The 16,988-nt window shown below is 41.4% G+C and overlaps 3 protein-coding genes across 3 annotated transcripts in view; 1 reads left to right on the top strand and 2 right to left on the bottom strand.

The window, feature by feature from the left end:
* Positions 1-747: 747 nt before the first annotated feature.
* Positions 748-5,224, bottom strand: LOC118421515 (MFS-type efflux pump MSMEG_3705-like). The gene is made up of 9 exons (XM_035828828.1): positions 4,950-5,224; positions 4,411-4,566; positions 3,863-3,973; positions 3,591-3,645; positions 3,235-3,342; positions 2,813-3,029; positions 2,120-2,313; positions 1,361-1,643; positions 748-908 (listed from the first exon to the last, which is right to left on the bottom strand). Exons 1-9 carry the CDS (start codon positions 5,168-5,170, stop codon positions 766-768), a joined length of 1,488 nt encoding a protein of 495 aa, XP_035684721.1. The 5' UTR covers positions 5,171-5,224; the 3' UTR covers positions 748-765.
* A 947-nt stretch (positions 5,225-6,171) lies between these two features.
* The window catches only part of LOC118420818 (WD repeat-containing protein 31-like), a 32,032-nt gene continuing 21,215 nt past the window's right edge, over positions 6,172-16,988 (top strand). Inside the window, exons 1-5 of the mRNA XM_035827834.1 lie at positions 6,172-6,336; positions 7,744-7,888; positions 8,113-8,187; positions 8,494-8,641; positions 9,151-9,251. Coding sequence (XP_035683727.1) covers positions 6,296-6,336; positions 7,744-7,888; positions 8,113-8,187; positions 8,494-8,641; positions 9,151-9,251 — 510 coding nt within the window. The 5' untranslated portion in view covers positions 6,172-6,295. The remainder of the gene's footprint in view (positions 6,337-7,743; positions 7,889-8,112; positions 8,188-8,493; positions 8,642-9,150; positions 9,252-16,988) is intronic.
* LOC118420817 (angiopoietin-related protein 7-like) lies at positions 11,147-12,991 on the bottom strand. The gene has a single exon (XM_035827833.1). It carries the CDS (start codon positions 12,837-12,839, stop codon positions 11,313-11,315), a length of 1,527 nt encoding a protein of 508 aa, XP_035683726.1. The 5' UTR covers positions 12,840-12,991; the 3' UTR covers positions 11,147-11,312.

Below are 16,988 nucleotides of genomic sequence, written 5' to 3'. Positions count from 1 at the left end.
CTTGGAAAAATAATTTACATCAAACATAATTATCAACAGTTAAAGCCATTTGTGAAGTCAGCTTTTACTTACATTTAGAGGATGAAAAAATGCCTTTGATAATAGTTCTGTAAGTGTTCTCAATAACTGTCATGCTCCAGTACTGTTAAGTGATTGTACATGTATACACATAGCTCTTTAGTATGTTTGGAAACAAAATTAGAAAAAAAACATTGAGCTCCTCATCATATCATTAACATTTACAGCAGAGATTTTATTACGTGACAATTCTTTTTGGAGTATAAATTTCTTCTTTTCATAACAGAGCATCCCATTAACTTTTGCAGATAGCCCTTTTCACCTTTATCCGCAGGGTAACCCATTTTTGTTGTTATAAAGAAAAGGGATATCAAGTCAAGTGGTTTCAAACTGCAGAGTTTTGAAAATGTTGCAATTTTAAAAGGTGGTTGTCAACTTGATATCCCTAAATACCCTTAGCTAGTTTTTAAAAACAATGCATATAGCTTGGCTACCACTAGGATAAAGGTGAACTAGTACTGTAACAGTAGAAGCCGTTTAATTGCACAACCTACAATGTCTTTGCCAGCGCATTTCGTACAATTATCCGGCTGGTGCAATAATGCAAAGTTATCCAACTGGACCCCAATGGTTTGGAAGTCGGTGCAGTTAACAGAATTGTGCGTTAATCCGTTGTGCAATTAACTGGCTTCTACAGTTTTACAATAGAATGCTACCCCATCCACCCCCACTATCAGTATTATCTGTTCATGTGCGCTGAGCTCCGTAAGTCTCCTCAGCCTCTGGTCCTTCCCCCTTGTTCAACAACAGCTGTCTCTCCTCCTCCTCCTGTTTGACCTTCTTGATGTCCCTCCGCAGAACCAGCAAGGTCAACACAAACAGCAGGGAACCTGTAATACAGAGTATCTCATCATAAGCTCCATAGAGATGCTCGATCTTACAAGCACATCATGTTAGTCAACTACTCAATGCACATCAACGTTACTCTAGATTTGAAAGTGGTTGGGCATATACTTACATTCAATTTGATGCTATTTAACATACAGTTTTGTTAGATATTGGAGAAAGAGGTTTTAAAAATTTCAAATAGCCTGGTATTCAAATCTATCATACAGGGCTCCAAATTTGTCGGGTGCGGGTAATTTTCAATATTACCTGCACCAGTGCAGGTAGGCGGGAAAAAGTATTTCGAGCCCTGTTATAGCTGTAAGAGGCTCTGCAGATATAGAGTTTGATCAGAAAGTACACTGTACAGGAGAGTTGATTTTATACACATACATGTATGGATAGTCAGCTGTCTTGGTGTCAACAATGGGAACAAGAAGTCAGTCACAACACCCACCTGCCACATACAGCCCCGGGAACAAGATGGTCAGCGCCGTTCTGAAGCTTGTCGCTTTCCTCAGTGGCGTGACGAGCAGCGGGGAGTTCCCCCCGATGTTGGTACTGATGAACAGGTACACGGCAACGGTGGACGTACGGATGTAGGACGGCACGAGCTCTACCACGACAGCCAGTGTCACGCCGACCCACATCTCACCGATGATGTTGGAGGGAATGAGCATCAAGAAGGCGTACGGAGGCTCCAGGTACAGGGCAAGGGCTGCAAAGGGGGCTGCACATAACTGGGGGAAAAGGGTAATTTACAGTTTTAAATAATTAGTTCATGTAAGCAGGGGTCAAATACAGTACAATCTAAGATCATTGGGTTATCACAAACCACTTGTTATTCTGTATATAGTACAGTGCCTCTGTACCTCTTGAAATTTGAAATGAAATACCCAAATATGATAGGCATAGGCATTCACACATAAATACAATATGGCAGTATCAGATGGACTCTGATACCTTGTGGACTGAGCCTGAGGTAGTTTAAGGTATTACCCTGTCAATAGTGATACTTTAAAAAGGAACAGGATTGAGGAGAGAATGTACCCTTGTCTAAAATGCCAGCAGTTTGATAACCAACCATACAGTAATGACTGTAGCAGTATGAGAACTAAAAATCAATACTGTAACCGCAAAACACTTGATGTAGACAAACACTGTAGATGTATGTCGCAAAACGAAATTCTTAGTCAATGACATCAGATTTCCTCACCTGACTGATGACCAACACCCATATCCTGCCCTGGGGGCCCACACGTTTCACCACCCTGTCCGAGATGAACCCCCCAAACAGCACGCCGCAAGAACCCCCCACCAGCGGCACCCAGGACATCCACAACCCCACGTTGGAGTCCTTGTAGTAGTGGTCAAAGAACAGCTGGGTGTTGTTACCCCAGATATAGCCAGCTGAAAAGGAATAGGTGCATGTGTTGGTAAAAACTTTCTGATAAACAATTGTGAATATTTGTGGTGTAAAAATTGTGAATGTTTGTAGTGCTTCTTTCTTAATAGCACAGGCCAAGTTTAAGACCCGTTCAAAGCTTGATTTGTCAATCCATGCAGCATGATGCTGAATTCAGAGCTCAACTTAGCAATAGCAGAGCTTAACTTCCACTCGAAGCCGAGATTCAGACACTTAATCCCTGGCTTCTCAAAACAGGATCAATGCCGTGCCTGGGTGAATCCAGATTTGCAAATCTTGGTAGGCACAGGGTAATACTGGCTAATTATATTGTAGTTTTGACAGGTCATTTATTTACCTTATGAAATCTAACCAACTGCTGCACTGTGCCTGTGGAGCTTGCTGTGGGCAGCTATGTTGATTGAACACTACACATGAAGAAATAACTACGCCCCGGGTACTCGACCATAAATCAACTGTACAGAAATGCGAATATCCTTGTACCTGCATTTCTGACTGAGCCGGCGATTATCAGCATCATCAGTGACGGGTTGAGGAAGCATCTAAGGATGGTCATCAGTTTCCTCAGGGGGGACAGGTCATAATCCTTCTCCTTCTCCTTAGCCGTCTTCCTTCTCTCTGGTTCCTTCACAGTCAGCAGAATCAGCAGGCCAACTAGAAAACCTGGTATCCCTGAGATGAAGTAGGCCCATCTCCAACCCTGACAAGGAAAATAAATATGTTCAATCTATTCTCCAGGGAAGAATCAAGGCTTTCAGAAGTGTTACATGGAAGACGGAATTTTTGAAATGGAAATTTCTCATGTTCAAATGAATACTAAAAAACTTTCGATCATATCCCATCATTGGACTAGCCACCTTTTGAAAAGTCTTAAATGTACACAAGAATACCAACTTAATAGTTACCTGTCCATTGATGTTAGCCTTCGTGATGTAGTTCCCCATGGCATAGGAAAGGCTGTACCCTGTGTAGATGCCCCAGTTGTAAAACCCCATGGCAGAGCCTCGCATTTCCTAGAGAGAAAGTAGTAAAACAAGACATTGAGAATAGAGAATTATGGCAACATCATAACTTTTGTAAGTAGTTTGTGCATGGAAAACATTTGATATGAGGTCTTTGTATATGTAGGATCAAGTAACCATTCTTTTTAAATCTATCTTGTTTTCATTTTCCTTACCTATTACCTATGACTGTTACATTACTTGTGCTTTGGTGTTTCATGACACAAAGTCAGGACATAAAAGCTGCATCTTCTACTCACCTCTGAGAAATAGTCAGCGATGATACTAGCAGCAAAAGGTGTGCAGCCTGCCTGACTGTTGATGTAGAGACAGAGGAAATATCAGTGGCAATGCATTCTAAAATGTGTACAGTTTGTTTAAATGTTCAGCATTTAGATACAGCAAATAAAATACAATTCATTGCCTTGAATGTTGAACTTGAAAAAATAGAAAACAAGAGAGCTAGCAGTGAAAATTAATACAATATTTTACTATATAGTATATATACAGAAACAATATTCAGGGTTCTTACCCTATCCCCAGGGCAAATCTCAACAGCACGACCTGCCAGTACTCATGAGCAAACCCTGTAAGTATGGTCACTCCACTCCAGAGCATCAGGCACACCACCAGAATGTATTTCCTGACAAAGAAAAGAGCACAATTTTTATAGATTTAGCCACAAATAGAAGTCCTTCTCACAAAGACATAATAAAAAGGTCAGTTGTTTCAGATGAGGCCATACTGTACATGGATTCCAAAACTAATGATTGTAAGGTGCATGACTGTACAGTATCAACAAAAAGGATGCAAGCAGAGTAGCTTGCATACTACCTATTTTTAAAAGTAAGTAGCTTGCATACTGTCCAGTCACTGTTAAACCTGCCTCTGAACCTAACCTCCATAGCAGGCTCTCTGCGGCCATTTTTTCGGCTCATAATACACTTTTACTGTCCATTCTTTTTGTACTGGGTTGCGATCAGCTACATGTACTTTGAACCAAGGGGTTGGGAGTTACCAGTAACCTCATGTCAGTTGCACTTCTACATCTGCAAAAAGCAAGCCTCGAAAAATAATGACCTGGTCCAGATGTCAGCTATGAATCCCAGCACCACCCCAGTGATGGTGTAGACCACAGTGAAGGCTGGTCCCACCAGGATCTGGTACTGTTCACCACTGCCATTATACTCCCACAGACAGTACTCCGTACCATTAGCGTTGGTCAGATTGGTGCAGCTGGGAAAAATAGGTAACAGTTAAGAGATGTTGACTATTAAATGCATGCTGTAATTAATGTTGTTCATTATCCAACACTCATGAAAAAAGGTACTGTTAGCATTACCCTTTGCCTCACTAAAGGATTGGTACATTTTTACATTGAATTCAAGACCTACAAGCTAGCAGACTATATCTGTGACACCAAAATTCCTGTTCCTGCTAAAAAGCATGTCAAAATACCTTAAAATTGACAAGCTTAAGTTCCAAAAGCTTGATGTGAAATGATTTTGCTGATACCATCATCACCATTTTGGGGGAGCTTCATGTTTCACGATATGCAAATAACTATCCATATAATCAATGCAACTGTCACCAGATACAATAATTAATACAGTCCATACCTTGGTTCAGAACCCGCTGATTTGCATGTGATGTTCCCGGTGTAGGTGACAGTGTCGTTTTCCAGACACACCTGGTCCCCGAAGTGTATGTCCCGTGCCATGGGTGCGCTGGTGGTGGCCAGGATGTACCGGTCTAACTGGTTCAGCAGATAGGTGGCCAGCAGGACACATAAAACATACAGGGGGTAACCCTCCGAACGGAACAGCTGTATTAAGTTCATGGCTGCTTTTCTTTTTCAGTACCACTCCTTCTGAAATAAAACACAATTGCTTATGGGCCACAACTTGAATATGATTATAACATTGCTATTTGTTTACATCTAGGGTATTTGACAAAAGGACATTGGTAGATGAAATAACTAATTGATATATAAATCAGCATATCAGAATGCAAATCAACATGTAAATTACTCTGTCTACCACCTGCTTTGTGCATCATAACCGTGATATTATTATCAAAAAGTACTAGTAAGATGTTATGTCTTATATTACATGTATTTGGTATGTAACGTTAATCAGGTGCTCTTTAGACTGATAACTTAAAGGTTTACATTGTTATGTAACAGGGTCTTACTTGCATAATAAAACAAATTCTACGTCATGTAATGATCCTCAAATGCAATGTTGGCCAACTATAAGTCGCGTACGAATTAAAATATAGGCTGCACGTTTTAGACTTACCTTCAGGGGAACAAAACTGTTGACCAGTTTTCAGGAGCTCGCAACAAAACTATGGACAGGGTCACAAGACACGCACGTGGCCTGTATACAGGTGTAAGTTACCTGCGTCGCGATCCCGGTTGTCCCGTGGTAAACTTTCCTCTCTAACTTAAAGGCAAACCCGGATCTTTCTCTGCTTCAAACGTATCGTGGAGTACTTCTCTTATATCATACTGCCCTACGGTTCTCTGTCAAATGCCTACGGCTGAGCTAACATTGAGAAACCTGCCAGTCGGCTCTGTTGATCTGATCTTGTGACTGTGACAGTTCTGCACAGGGGTCAATGACCCTATGTTACCTAACTTAGACTAGTACACTTGTATTTGGGGGACAAAATATTTTGTTAACAAAAAAATACCACTCAAAAGTTAATTTTAAGGATGATAGTATTTTGATTAAACAGTAATTGTATATTAAAGAATATTTTAGATATTTAGAAGCTATATAATGGCACAATATTATATCTTGACTATTTGGTATCCCATTTATTAGTGGTACTGTCTATATCCAACCCGGAAGTATTTATTTGGCGGCATTCTTGACAAGAAAATTTGCTATGGAAACGTTGGGTGGACATTTCAGAGGGAACAGACGTGTTTTCTGACCGTGTAAGATGACAGGAAGGGATGGGGAAGAGCCACAGTAAGGATAAACGGACGAGAGGGAGGTGAGGTCATTTCAGAAGGAATAGACAAGTTTATTTGCTGCTGTCATAAATTTGTTGTTGAATAATTATAATATATTTTTCACATGTGCGGCGTATTGGTAACGTAAACGCCTTCTGCTCACAATATGCAGTAATTATTAAATTACTGCATTTTGGTACTCATTTGAAATTTGATTTAAGATTTTTTTGTAAATGCATCAAAACTTGCCCAAGAAGACCATCCAGGCCAGGGGACTGAGAAAATCTGGTTGTGGACAGGTAGTCACAGTAGACCGGTTTATTAATATTTATGCATCTACATCTACATCTACGAAATACTGGGCAATGCCCCTCGCGGGACTTTGTGCCCAGGGGAGTGAGGATGCCCTAGCAAACCGGTGGTGGTGAGACAAAAATACTGAAAAAAAATAAACGTATTCATTCAACAGACAAAAATAACAGTGCTGTGCTGTACAAGTTGCTAGGGCATAGTTCGGTCTTACAGCTGGGTAGAGCTAGGGTAGCCATAATACTTGGCTACCCCGGCTTTGAAGTGTTCTACGGAGGTGGTATGTATCAGATGTTCAGGCAGGCTATTCCACTCTATGACTGTCCGGGGGAAGTAACTTGCCCTGTATGTTTCGGTTTTGCATGTTAAGGTATGGAAACGTTGGTTGTGACCTCTTGTAATGTTGTTGTTTTGTGTAAGTATGCTGTGGATAGGTATTGCAATGAGGTTGTTGACTGCCTTGTACATTAGTGTAAGTCGTGCTTGTTGTCTTCTCTGTGCTTGGGTCGCCCATCCAAGTGATTGTTGTAGTGATGTATTACTGGTGGATTGTTTGTAGTTGCCTGTGACAAACCTGGCAGCCCTACGCTGGACTGATTCCAGCTTCTCCTTAAGGCTGTTTGTTTGTGCGTGTTTTAGTTTGTGGGGGTCCCAGACTGAAGAACAGTATTCTAACTTAGGGCGGACTATGGAAGTGTAAGCCTTAGCTCTTACCTCTTTACTTGCCCCCCTTAAGTTGCGTCGGACAAACCCCAAGGTGCTGTTGGCTTTGGCTGTAATGTCATTGATATGTGGCTTCCACCTAAGATTGCCTGTGTCAATTGAAAAAAAATTATTGTAGGGACCATGCAGCAAAAAGTCACATTGATCAGGTGGTCCTCATGTAGACGTGGTCACTTGTGTAGACTTGGCTTTCAATTTCAATCAACCATTTTTTCATAATTAGAGTTGCTCTCTCATCTGGAGGGTGACATTAGTCATAAAGTGATAAACCTCTGCATGCAAAACTTACCAAGACTCAATTATCAATATAATAGTTGGATGGGATCTGGGATGAACTGATGTAAACCATAGTGAAGCGCCAGTGCACTACCAAGTTGCTTCACCTCAATTGAAGATCAATGCTTTAAACCGTTCAGATCTACTAGCAGCTCCCAGAAGTCATCCCAGGACGGGATCGTGACGATGAGCGGCAGTAAGCAGCTGCCGCAGGCGCACAGTGATGCCGTCACCTGTCTGGCACCTGTCAGACCAGGGCTGTGTCTCACAGGCAGCAGTGACAAGGTAGGGATCAAGCGAAATATTAGAGGCAAGTAGAAACAGTCTCCTGGCTAATCTGGGATTCAAACCTTGGCCTGCCAGTTCACAATCTAGTTGTGCTACACCAAAAGGGTCCGAATCATTTGGAATGGTCAGTTGGTGACGCCTGAGCCCCACTGTCACATTTTATTTACAATTAGGAAGAGTGATACAGAGGTTTTGTTGACCATGTTTTATGTTTGTTCCAGACAGTGGTGCTGTATGACTGGACACATGGTGCTGTTAAAAGAAGATGGAGTGGGCACTCGAGGGAGGTTACCAAGGTTGGACATCTTCTCATAATGTTGGTAATATTGTGAAATAGCAATGATTTAAAATCTAGAACAAAAAAGAAAAGAATAATACATCAATGTATTATGTTATGTAGATAGAATGTTTGCAAGGAATACATTTTATTTTTTTAATCATTGAACTTGAATTAGAAATGTTGGTTGGAAGTATTTGTCTTTCTGTCTAAGAAACGTTTCTAAGGGTTAAATGAATGCATGGTATTGTGTAGTTCATCTGCATGCTGTTGAGATTGTTAAGCTGTATTGTAGGATAATGATATGAGTCTATTATTTTGACAGGTAGCGTACAGTGCAGGGCTGGATGCTGCATTCAGTGCTTCACGTGACAAGACTGTTCTGATGTGGAAACTCAGCAACATCGACACAAACCCCATCAGAGCCTTCCGTGGGCACACTATGGTGGTTATGGGGCTCACAATAAATCCAGGTTTGTTGATAAACAGGAATCCGATATACATATTTGTTGTTTGCTTACCCGACCATTAAAATTCTGATTTCTGTTTTAAATTTTGTACTTAGCATGTGTAATTTCTGCCATTGGTTGGTAGCCTGTAAATGTAAAAGTATCTTTCTGTCTGCACAAATACTGAAAACTACATGTTATACAAAGAAAGTTTCTTCCCTGTACTGTCACTCCTTGCATGCTGTAACCCTAATAGTTGTCCTTGTAGTAGTGCAGCAGTGTCACCTAGCAGCTTTGAACTGTGATGCATTTTACATGCATTGCTGTAATACATGCTGGTAGTGTGTATGCATATAAGTCCTTGCATGAAATATTGCAATTGCTTAAGAAACTAAACTTTACTATGATCACCTACACATCACACCTTTACTATTTTTACATTTAAGAGTTAGATTAGAAAAATCTTAGCCTGAGTAACTGAAGATTGATGGTCAGTATCATTTTTGTTTGTTTGATTGTGCCATTTGTTTTAGACAATACTCAGGTGTGTACAGGGTCCAGAGACAACTCCTTGAGAATGTGGGATGTGGAGACAGGTGCCTGTCTGATGGAGAACTCAGTTCCCAGGAACTTGGTAAGTCATGTTACAGCCCAAACATTAAATTCTTCTGTGCGGCTAACGCTCCCTTCTTCTATAGGCTGTGACCTGAAGGACCAAAAATTTGAGTAATTGCTGAATTAATTTCATAGACATTGAAAAAATCTTTTGTGTGTTTTGTGTGTTTCTTGTTGTCTTTTACATCATACTTTTTCACACAAACCTATTATTGGTTTCTGAACAGTCATCAGGGATTGCCATGTAGTGGAAAGGGGGCCTTAAAACCAAATGAGCTCACTTACCTCCCTGAAAATCCCCCCCTGAAACACCCCACAAAAAACTCCATTATATCAACTGCTAGTGTGACTGGTTCCACCAGAATAAAGGACAGCCTGCCAGTCCTGATAGAGGTCAATGACCTGTTGACCTCCACACAGCTGTATCATTTAAAGTGAACAAGACAAAATGTACTGGTGTGCTGTCTCAGCTGTAATGTCTACGGACATGTTCCAGCAGTTCACATCTAACATCCTGAAAAAGACGTCCAATGCAACATCTCCCAGTATAATGGAGTCCAGTACATGTATGTCTAAACTTTAGCATATCAACGTGGCAGATACACATGTATGTTAGCTGGCAGATAAATGCTTATGGAATATGGAGATAACCTCATATATTACCTCAGAATCTTCAACATACTGAAAGATGTTTCTATAATCAGACAGGTATACAACTTGAGTATGACTAAGAAAGAGGCACCTACAACAACAAATAGTCATTTTTATTGTGAGGTAATACAACCTACCTTTATTTTCAATATAGATTTGAATGTTACTGAGTTAAACATGTTTGTATCACTATGAAACGTAACAGTTTAAGTTCCTCTCTTTGTACAGAATTCGTTAAAACACTAGTAATAACAATAATATGCTTCTACACCACATTTCCCTGCTATTGCTTGTGGGTCACATTATTTACATCCATAGCACCAACTTGAAATCAACAATATCAATTTGAAAGATATAAAATTATTGTGAACTTTATAGCAAGCAAACAAACCTAAAATACAATAGTTTTAGTATGTGTAAATATTTTTTTCAGTCATTTATGTAAAAGACCAAGTGGGACCAATTTCCAGAAATTGGTACTAGTTTAAGTTTTTGTTAAGCTTTACTTTAATTTGTTGTACACAATAGAGTTGATTCCGAGTCACCGAGAGGGTTTTGAAATGATATTTGTAATAAGTTTGAACTATTCTAAGCAAAAGAATATTTCAGTCACTGAAGTTCTAAATTGTTCAAACAATTGAAACTGAAAGTTTGAACATGTTTGAACCTATCTATATATGTTGGAAACATTGGGAAATTAATGGTACAAATATCTCTTTATTTAGAAAAATTTAGAAACATCTATGTGTTTTTGTTATTGTTGGAACATGTGATCATATGTTCCAACAATTTGCGTCATTTTGTTCCTCCATAAAAAATTTCATTACCCCAATAAACAAAGCTGCTAAGATGGACCTTTTGTTTGGGTCTTGTATTTTTAGATTATCTTTAGTAGACACTAGTGGCTCTTTTGTGAAAAGCTGTCCGACAGACACAATTTCCTGTACTTGGCAGGGATGTGTGAATTGCTCTCTTCCCAGCCCACTGGCCCAGTTTCATCATTTTGTTTCACTGTTCGAACATATGATCACAAAAGATGAATCTATGTTGGAACAGTTTAGAAACTAACAGAAATAATGGATTTTATGTTAGAAATGTTTCTAACATGTATGAACACTATAGAAAATATTTAGAACATCACACAGATGTTATAAATAGTTCTAAACAGTTACTTATCACATTTAGAATGTTATAAAGATTTTCAAAATGTTGGAACAAAAGGCAAGAAAGATCCTCTTGGTAATGTGGAATCGACTCTACATTCCAAGTAGAAAATAGTTAACAATGGTATAGAACACGAAACTAAAATTTGAGCTTTGTAAACAATTCTTTCTCTTTCATATTATAGTTATTCTAATTCAACAGATCAGTTAGGACCCTCAAGTAAAAAAGAAATAGCATCCTCTTTGTTACAGAGACCTTGAAGGTGCTAAGTTTCTGTGGACTTTCCCATGAAACTAGCTGGTCTAATTTTCATCTCGGTAGACTTGAGAGAGTACCAGTATCCCAGCCAGTTTACCCATGTCACACCGTCTGCCTGTGCACTGCTGTAGTTTCCTTTTACATAGTACACACCATTCAGGTTAGTGTTGTAACACCAGTCGTCTCGGTACCACCATCCACCCTTGTATGTCTCAGCACAGGTTGCTCTACTCTTGTCATGTTTTAGATGTACACGACCCTTTGTGGAAAAAGGCTGGTTATTGTGGACCTCTATAAAGGCATCTCCTGCGTTACCATGGTACCCTTGTATATGTAGGGTGTAGTTTCTATCCTCACTTTCTAAAGTGAAATTTTCGTACTCTGCAAATTTGTGCTGTCCCTCCCAACTTCCCAAATCGAATCTCAAGTTGTATGTTCCCTGTTTCAATATCGTGTAGATCTTGTCATTACCGAGCCAGTGGTCTTTGACGACGACTCCAAATCCCATTCTGTACTGGTCCCACGTACGCGAAAAGTCTACGAGACCGTCGCTTCTCCTCTGTATCACGGTCCACCCACCTCCTGCTGTTTCCATGTCGCAGTACACCGCGAAAGCCTCGGAGTTGTCTGGACGAATGTAGTACCTTCCTGACATGGTCTTGCCCTTCTCGTACAACTCTGAGCAGTCTCTCGGTAATCCCGACCTCTTGACAATCCCATAGTCATTGTCCACGACTTTCAGGCCCATGTCAGTCTCCATGGGGTGTTCCATCGGCATGAGGGCGATGTCCATGGAAGCCTGCGGTAGGACAGCTGTCTCACCAAGGAGACCAACCCCTTCAACCTTTGCACAACACTCCTGGAGGCGTTCATCCAACTTGGCGATCTGGGCACTGTGGAAGGTCTCAGTCTGGCGGATGTCGGACAGGTCGAAGGTCGTGTACTGCACCAGTTGTTCCAACTGGTCTGTTTTGGTTCGCAGCTGATCCAGGTAGGTCAGCGCCGTTGAGAACGAGATGTTGAAGGACGAGACTTTGGACCTGAGCTCCCTGTTTTCAGCCTGCACCTGTCTCAGTAGGAGAACCAGCTGCAGCAGCAAACTGGCCTGATCACGAAACTTCACCTGCAGTTCTGTCACTTCGTTCTTCATCTTGCGCACCGTGTCGTCCACGATGGTGTTTGAAATCTGTACAGGGTCCTCGCTAGGCTCGCCTGTTCCGTATTCCTCTCCTTGCTCAGAAAAGCTCACCTTCCCATTCAGCAGAGTTTCCAGGCTGTCAGTTGCGTTCTTATCAAGTCCGATGAGTTTCAGAGCCTGGTACAACACTTTGGTCCAGTTGGTTCCCTCCCAGGGCTTCAGGATTGACTTGTAGTCTGCCTGTAAGGTGGATCCAGCCTTGGTGGCGTTACCAAACATCATGTCCCTCATGACGGCGCGGAGGTTTGCGTTCTCCTCCCGGAGATCCTCCATCTCCACGGACTGCCGCTGGTTGGCCGTGCGCACCTCGTTCAGGTCGGTTGCTAGGCGACGCATTTGGAACTGCAGCTCCTGTAGCTTGCTGGCATCGTGAATACGGGACTGCTCCAGTTGGTTGATCTTTGTCGCGTGTTCCCTACAGAACAAGAAACAGCACAGGTTTTAGGGTCAAACTTTGTCGCATGTTCTATACAGAACAAGAAACAGCACAAGTTAAGTTTTAGGGTCAAGCTGCCTAACTTTGCATAGTTAGAGGTTAAAGGTTAAACTAGAGCTTGTCAGACCTACTAATTACTTACTGAAACTCAACAATAACATATTGCCACCAAGGGGAGTAGGGGCATCCTCATTAGATAGCTGTAAAATCAAACAATAAAAACTACATGTTAAAGTGCAGGGTTAGATAAAACAGGTCGTTCAGGGTAATACAACCAGCTGATACCACCAAGCATATCTACAACTTTGTACAAACTACCTACTATAGTAAGGGTGTTATGCTGAAGGGCAATTATACCAGCTATAGATACAGACCATTGAAATTCTAGTATGACCAATAAAATGTGTGGACATCTGTGGCAATCGATTTGGACCTAGGGTCTTGGGTTCAAAGAATTTATTATGTACGATGCACTGAGTTTAATGGGGCAGGAGGCATTCCGTGGGCAGAGCTGTCTCCTCTCATGTCTATTTTCAAGGACCTCCTGGAAAGAAGGTCATGTATGTCAGACAAGGTCAGTTGGCATATGACATAGTTGCCATATCTCATCTGGAAGCCAAGGCTTGTTACACAAGATCTAGAGTGTTAAGGATAAGAAAAATGATGGAAGGAGTAATGTCACTTATGAAAAAACAACAATTTTTGTCATTTATTGTCTTAAGAAATTCTCAAACTGTTAATACTTTTCATCTTGCCCCTCCCCCTTTCATTGCTGCATCATTGACTGTATTTACAAACTAGGTATATACAAAATGTGTAGTCTGAAGTGTTTACAAAATGTTTTTGCAGTTGTCTTATATATGCACTGCATAACTTTAACTTCAGCCATTCCTCAGTTGCAGAACAGGCACAAGTTATGCTACAGAGTGTTTTAGATTTTCCTTTTTTGTCATTTCCCAGACTTGATTTTTACAGTTAGAGTGGAGCCAAAAGTTAGCTTCATGTAGTGCTGTCATTAAGCTACCTGCGTGGGGAGGACCCGTTCCTGTCAGAAGTGATCACACACCCTGAGAGAAAGACACTCTCCAGTAGGAGGATGCCTTGGCAACTGACCACCAGAAAACAATTTCAGACAGTTGGAATGTCCAAAATTGAATTCTAAGGTGACCTGAAAAGGGTGGGTGGTGGCTACATGTAGGTAGCTAAAGGCACTACACTTGAAAGGTCACACAGCATCGGAAACACCCTCAATCGTTATACCAATCAATGCCAGTTTTCTAACATCAGTTTACCAGTGCCTAAGTCTTTGAATACCCCAGATGTAAACAAGAACAGTGATAGCTCCTATAGGTTTTAAGAATAATATGAATGAACAAAATACTGTACAATGGCTCCACACATTCAAATAGATTCAGGTAATGTTATAGCACACGTTGCCCTATTTCCATGCCTAAGGAGGGAGATAAAAACATTCTAGGCTCACATGTGTGTTCCTGTCCAACCTATACAGAAACCCTGTAGAGGAAGTTGCCAAAGACTTTGTGGTTAAGCTGATATGCAGACCCTGTTTGTAGTGACTAATATACAGTCACACAGATGGCTGCTTGGCACCTGATGCACTTGGCAGGATGTCACAGCCAAAATACCAAAAGATCTGTTGGCATGACTTCAAAATGACCATAATTACTGTACTTACAGTATGGACAACTAGTGCTAAAAGTTTTTCTGTGTTTCCTCCTGTAATTTTCTTGTCTACTGAGCATAAGGTTCTTATGCTTATTACAATGGAATACAATACTATAGGACTTGTGTGGGCATTGTAGTCAACTAGTTAAAGTGGCGCTAAGCCATTTGGGTCAGTTAGTCTTGTTACAAGCAAGTCTTTAAGACAGGAAATGACCGGGTTTAATCAGATTATATCAATTTCACTGATGTTGGCAAGCCTGTACCTCCAGATGGCAAGTAAAGGTTTGATGCTAAAACTCTAACGTAAAGTTTATCATTGTAAAATGTAACCATCAAGTAGGCTCAACATTCTCCAATTTGAGGACCTTTCTGCATGGTGAGAAACATGCTGTAACATCATCATGAGTCACTGGGTTCTGCATCTATAGTCTTTGTTTGGCAGCTAACTGGCAGCTAACCGGACAAGACAGCTTTGCCATAAACCTTGAGTGAAGACTACATGTTCATCCTCTGACACTTAATGGCTTCCTTGCATGTAACATACGGCACTCTAGCAGCTTGACTGATGCTGTGAGTGTGAGGTAGTAACTTAGGTGACTCGCAAAGCTGCCAAGTTAAGTGCATCAAGGTATGTCAACATGCCGCAAAGACATGTGCGGTTGGCATGGGTGTAGCCGGCCTGGCAGGTTTCCATGCGTCAGTGTACAAGTCAACCTCAGCACGGGCCAGGCAGTTAACCTAGTTTCTGCTGGATGCAGTATATATAAATGTTTTCCAGTCCTTTGGTAGGGAACAACTTTGACACTTAAGCATGTGCCAAGATAGAACAAAGTAATATCTCTCGGCAACAATAAGTAGGACGCACTGTGGCCCAGTTGTGTTTTTGCCAGATGCTGCATTCTTCGCGATGAAGATATACTGTACGCCATCAGCCAGGGCCAATAATTGGGCCGATGAACTTGAGGGAACTTGGTGAAGGGCCAATGTCATGTATGTCAATCAGAAGAATACAAACTTAAGGCTGCAACGTGATAATACATGCATTAAGTAACTTTGATTGCCACTGACTTTAGGAAAAACACGGTCAAACCTTGCTTTGAATTTGACTTTCTTGGAATTTGAAATTACCTGTTACATAGTTTTTGATTGAGGTCATAACCTTTCCCAATCCTTACTAGTCAACTTAGAGGTACTACGGTACTTTAAAGAAGTGGTACGAGCACTCTGCCAGTAATCAGGAGGATAGCTAAAACATGACGCAACTTGGACCTTCCAGGGAAGATGAAAGAAGAGAAGACAACAGAAAGGATCATATATTGGACAGGTATGACACCTCATGTAAGTGAAACATTAAAAAAAGAAAAACAGAAATCCAGAAAGGGTGGAGAAAGCTGGTTGTCAGATCGTCTGTGTTTCCCAATGGAAAATTATAGTGATTAAGTAGGAATAGATGAGATGAGTTGTTTTAAGGTTCCTTATTATTAATATAAGTTGCTTACCTGCTGACCGCTTGTGCCATGGCCATCAACTTGGCCTGCTCCCTGTTCTCCTGTACTTCCCGAATGACCTGTCCCTGTACTCCCATTATGGTCTTCTCCAACTCCTTGTAGTCTCCCTCCGACATTTGGAAAAACTCTGAGGAAACCATCGACGCCCCTGCCTCTCCTCTCATGGCTTGCTGCGGCAGGTTCAGCCTGGTGTAAGCACCCCTATCCACATTGATCTGGATGTTTGTGGTGATGGGTTGGCCGTTAGGTCCCGGGATGGTGTACGAGTACTTCTCCGAGTTGGCTCCACCCTCTGCAGGGTTTGTAGGGGCCATGTCAATGTTGTGGACTTGAGTTTGAGACTCGGGGGCCTCGGAGGGGTCCTCCTGTTTCTGTCCTAGTGCTGGGAAGGACAGCAGCACCAAGACGATCAGGAACTCCATCCTACTCACTGCTCTGCCTGGCAACAATAAACAGAATGAGGGTTAAAGTTGACAAACAAAAGGGCAATCATTTATACAATCTTTGGTGGACATTAAAACACAGCAAGACTGTCCATGTATCTGCAAGGGCAGGCTGAGCTCTGTAGACAAATAGTTCAACGAGTCTACAAGGGTCTGAAAGGTACCTTTGGGGAAACAGGTGACCTTCAACATAATTGCAAACATTCAGCTTAAGGGCTGGTGAGCACCAAAAACACTCTTGATAAGTCTTCAAGTTAATTCAGGGTCACATCTAGATCTGTATCTAGCCGGTTAGTACTGAGTGCTAGAGATGTGAAGAAAATGCTTGGATGTCTGTTGAGAGGAACCCCAAACCCATTACCAGCAGGATGTTCCTCCGCGCTCAGACGTTTGATGTATAGGTTGGGACTCA

Source organism: Branchiostoma floridae, chromosome 8 (assembly GCF_000003815.2).
Source record: "Branchiostoma floridae strain S238N-H82 chromosome 8, Bfl_VNyyK, whole genome shotgun sequence".
In the NCBI taxonomy this organism is placed as follows: Eukaryota; Metazoa; Chordata; class Leptocardii; order Amphioxiformes; family Branchiostomatidae; genus Branchiostoma; species Branchiostoma floridae.
The sequence above is the reverse complement of the archived record's forward strand: the minus strand, read 5'-3'. Positions and strand labels throughout refer to the sequence as shown.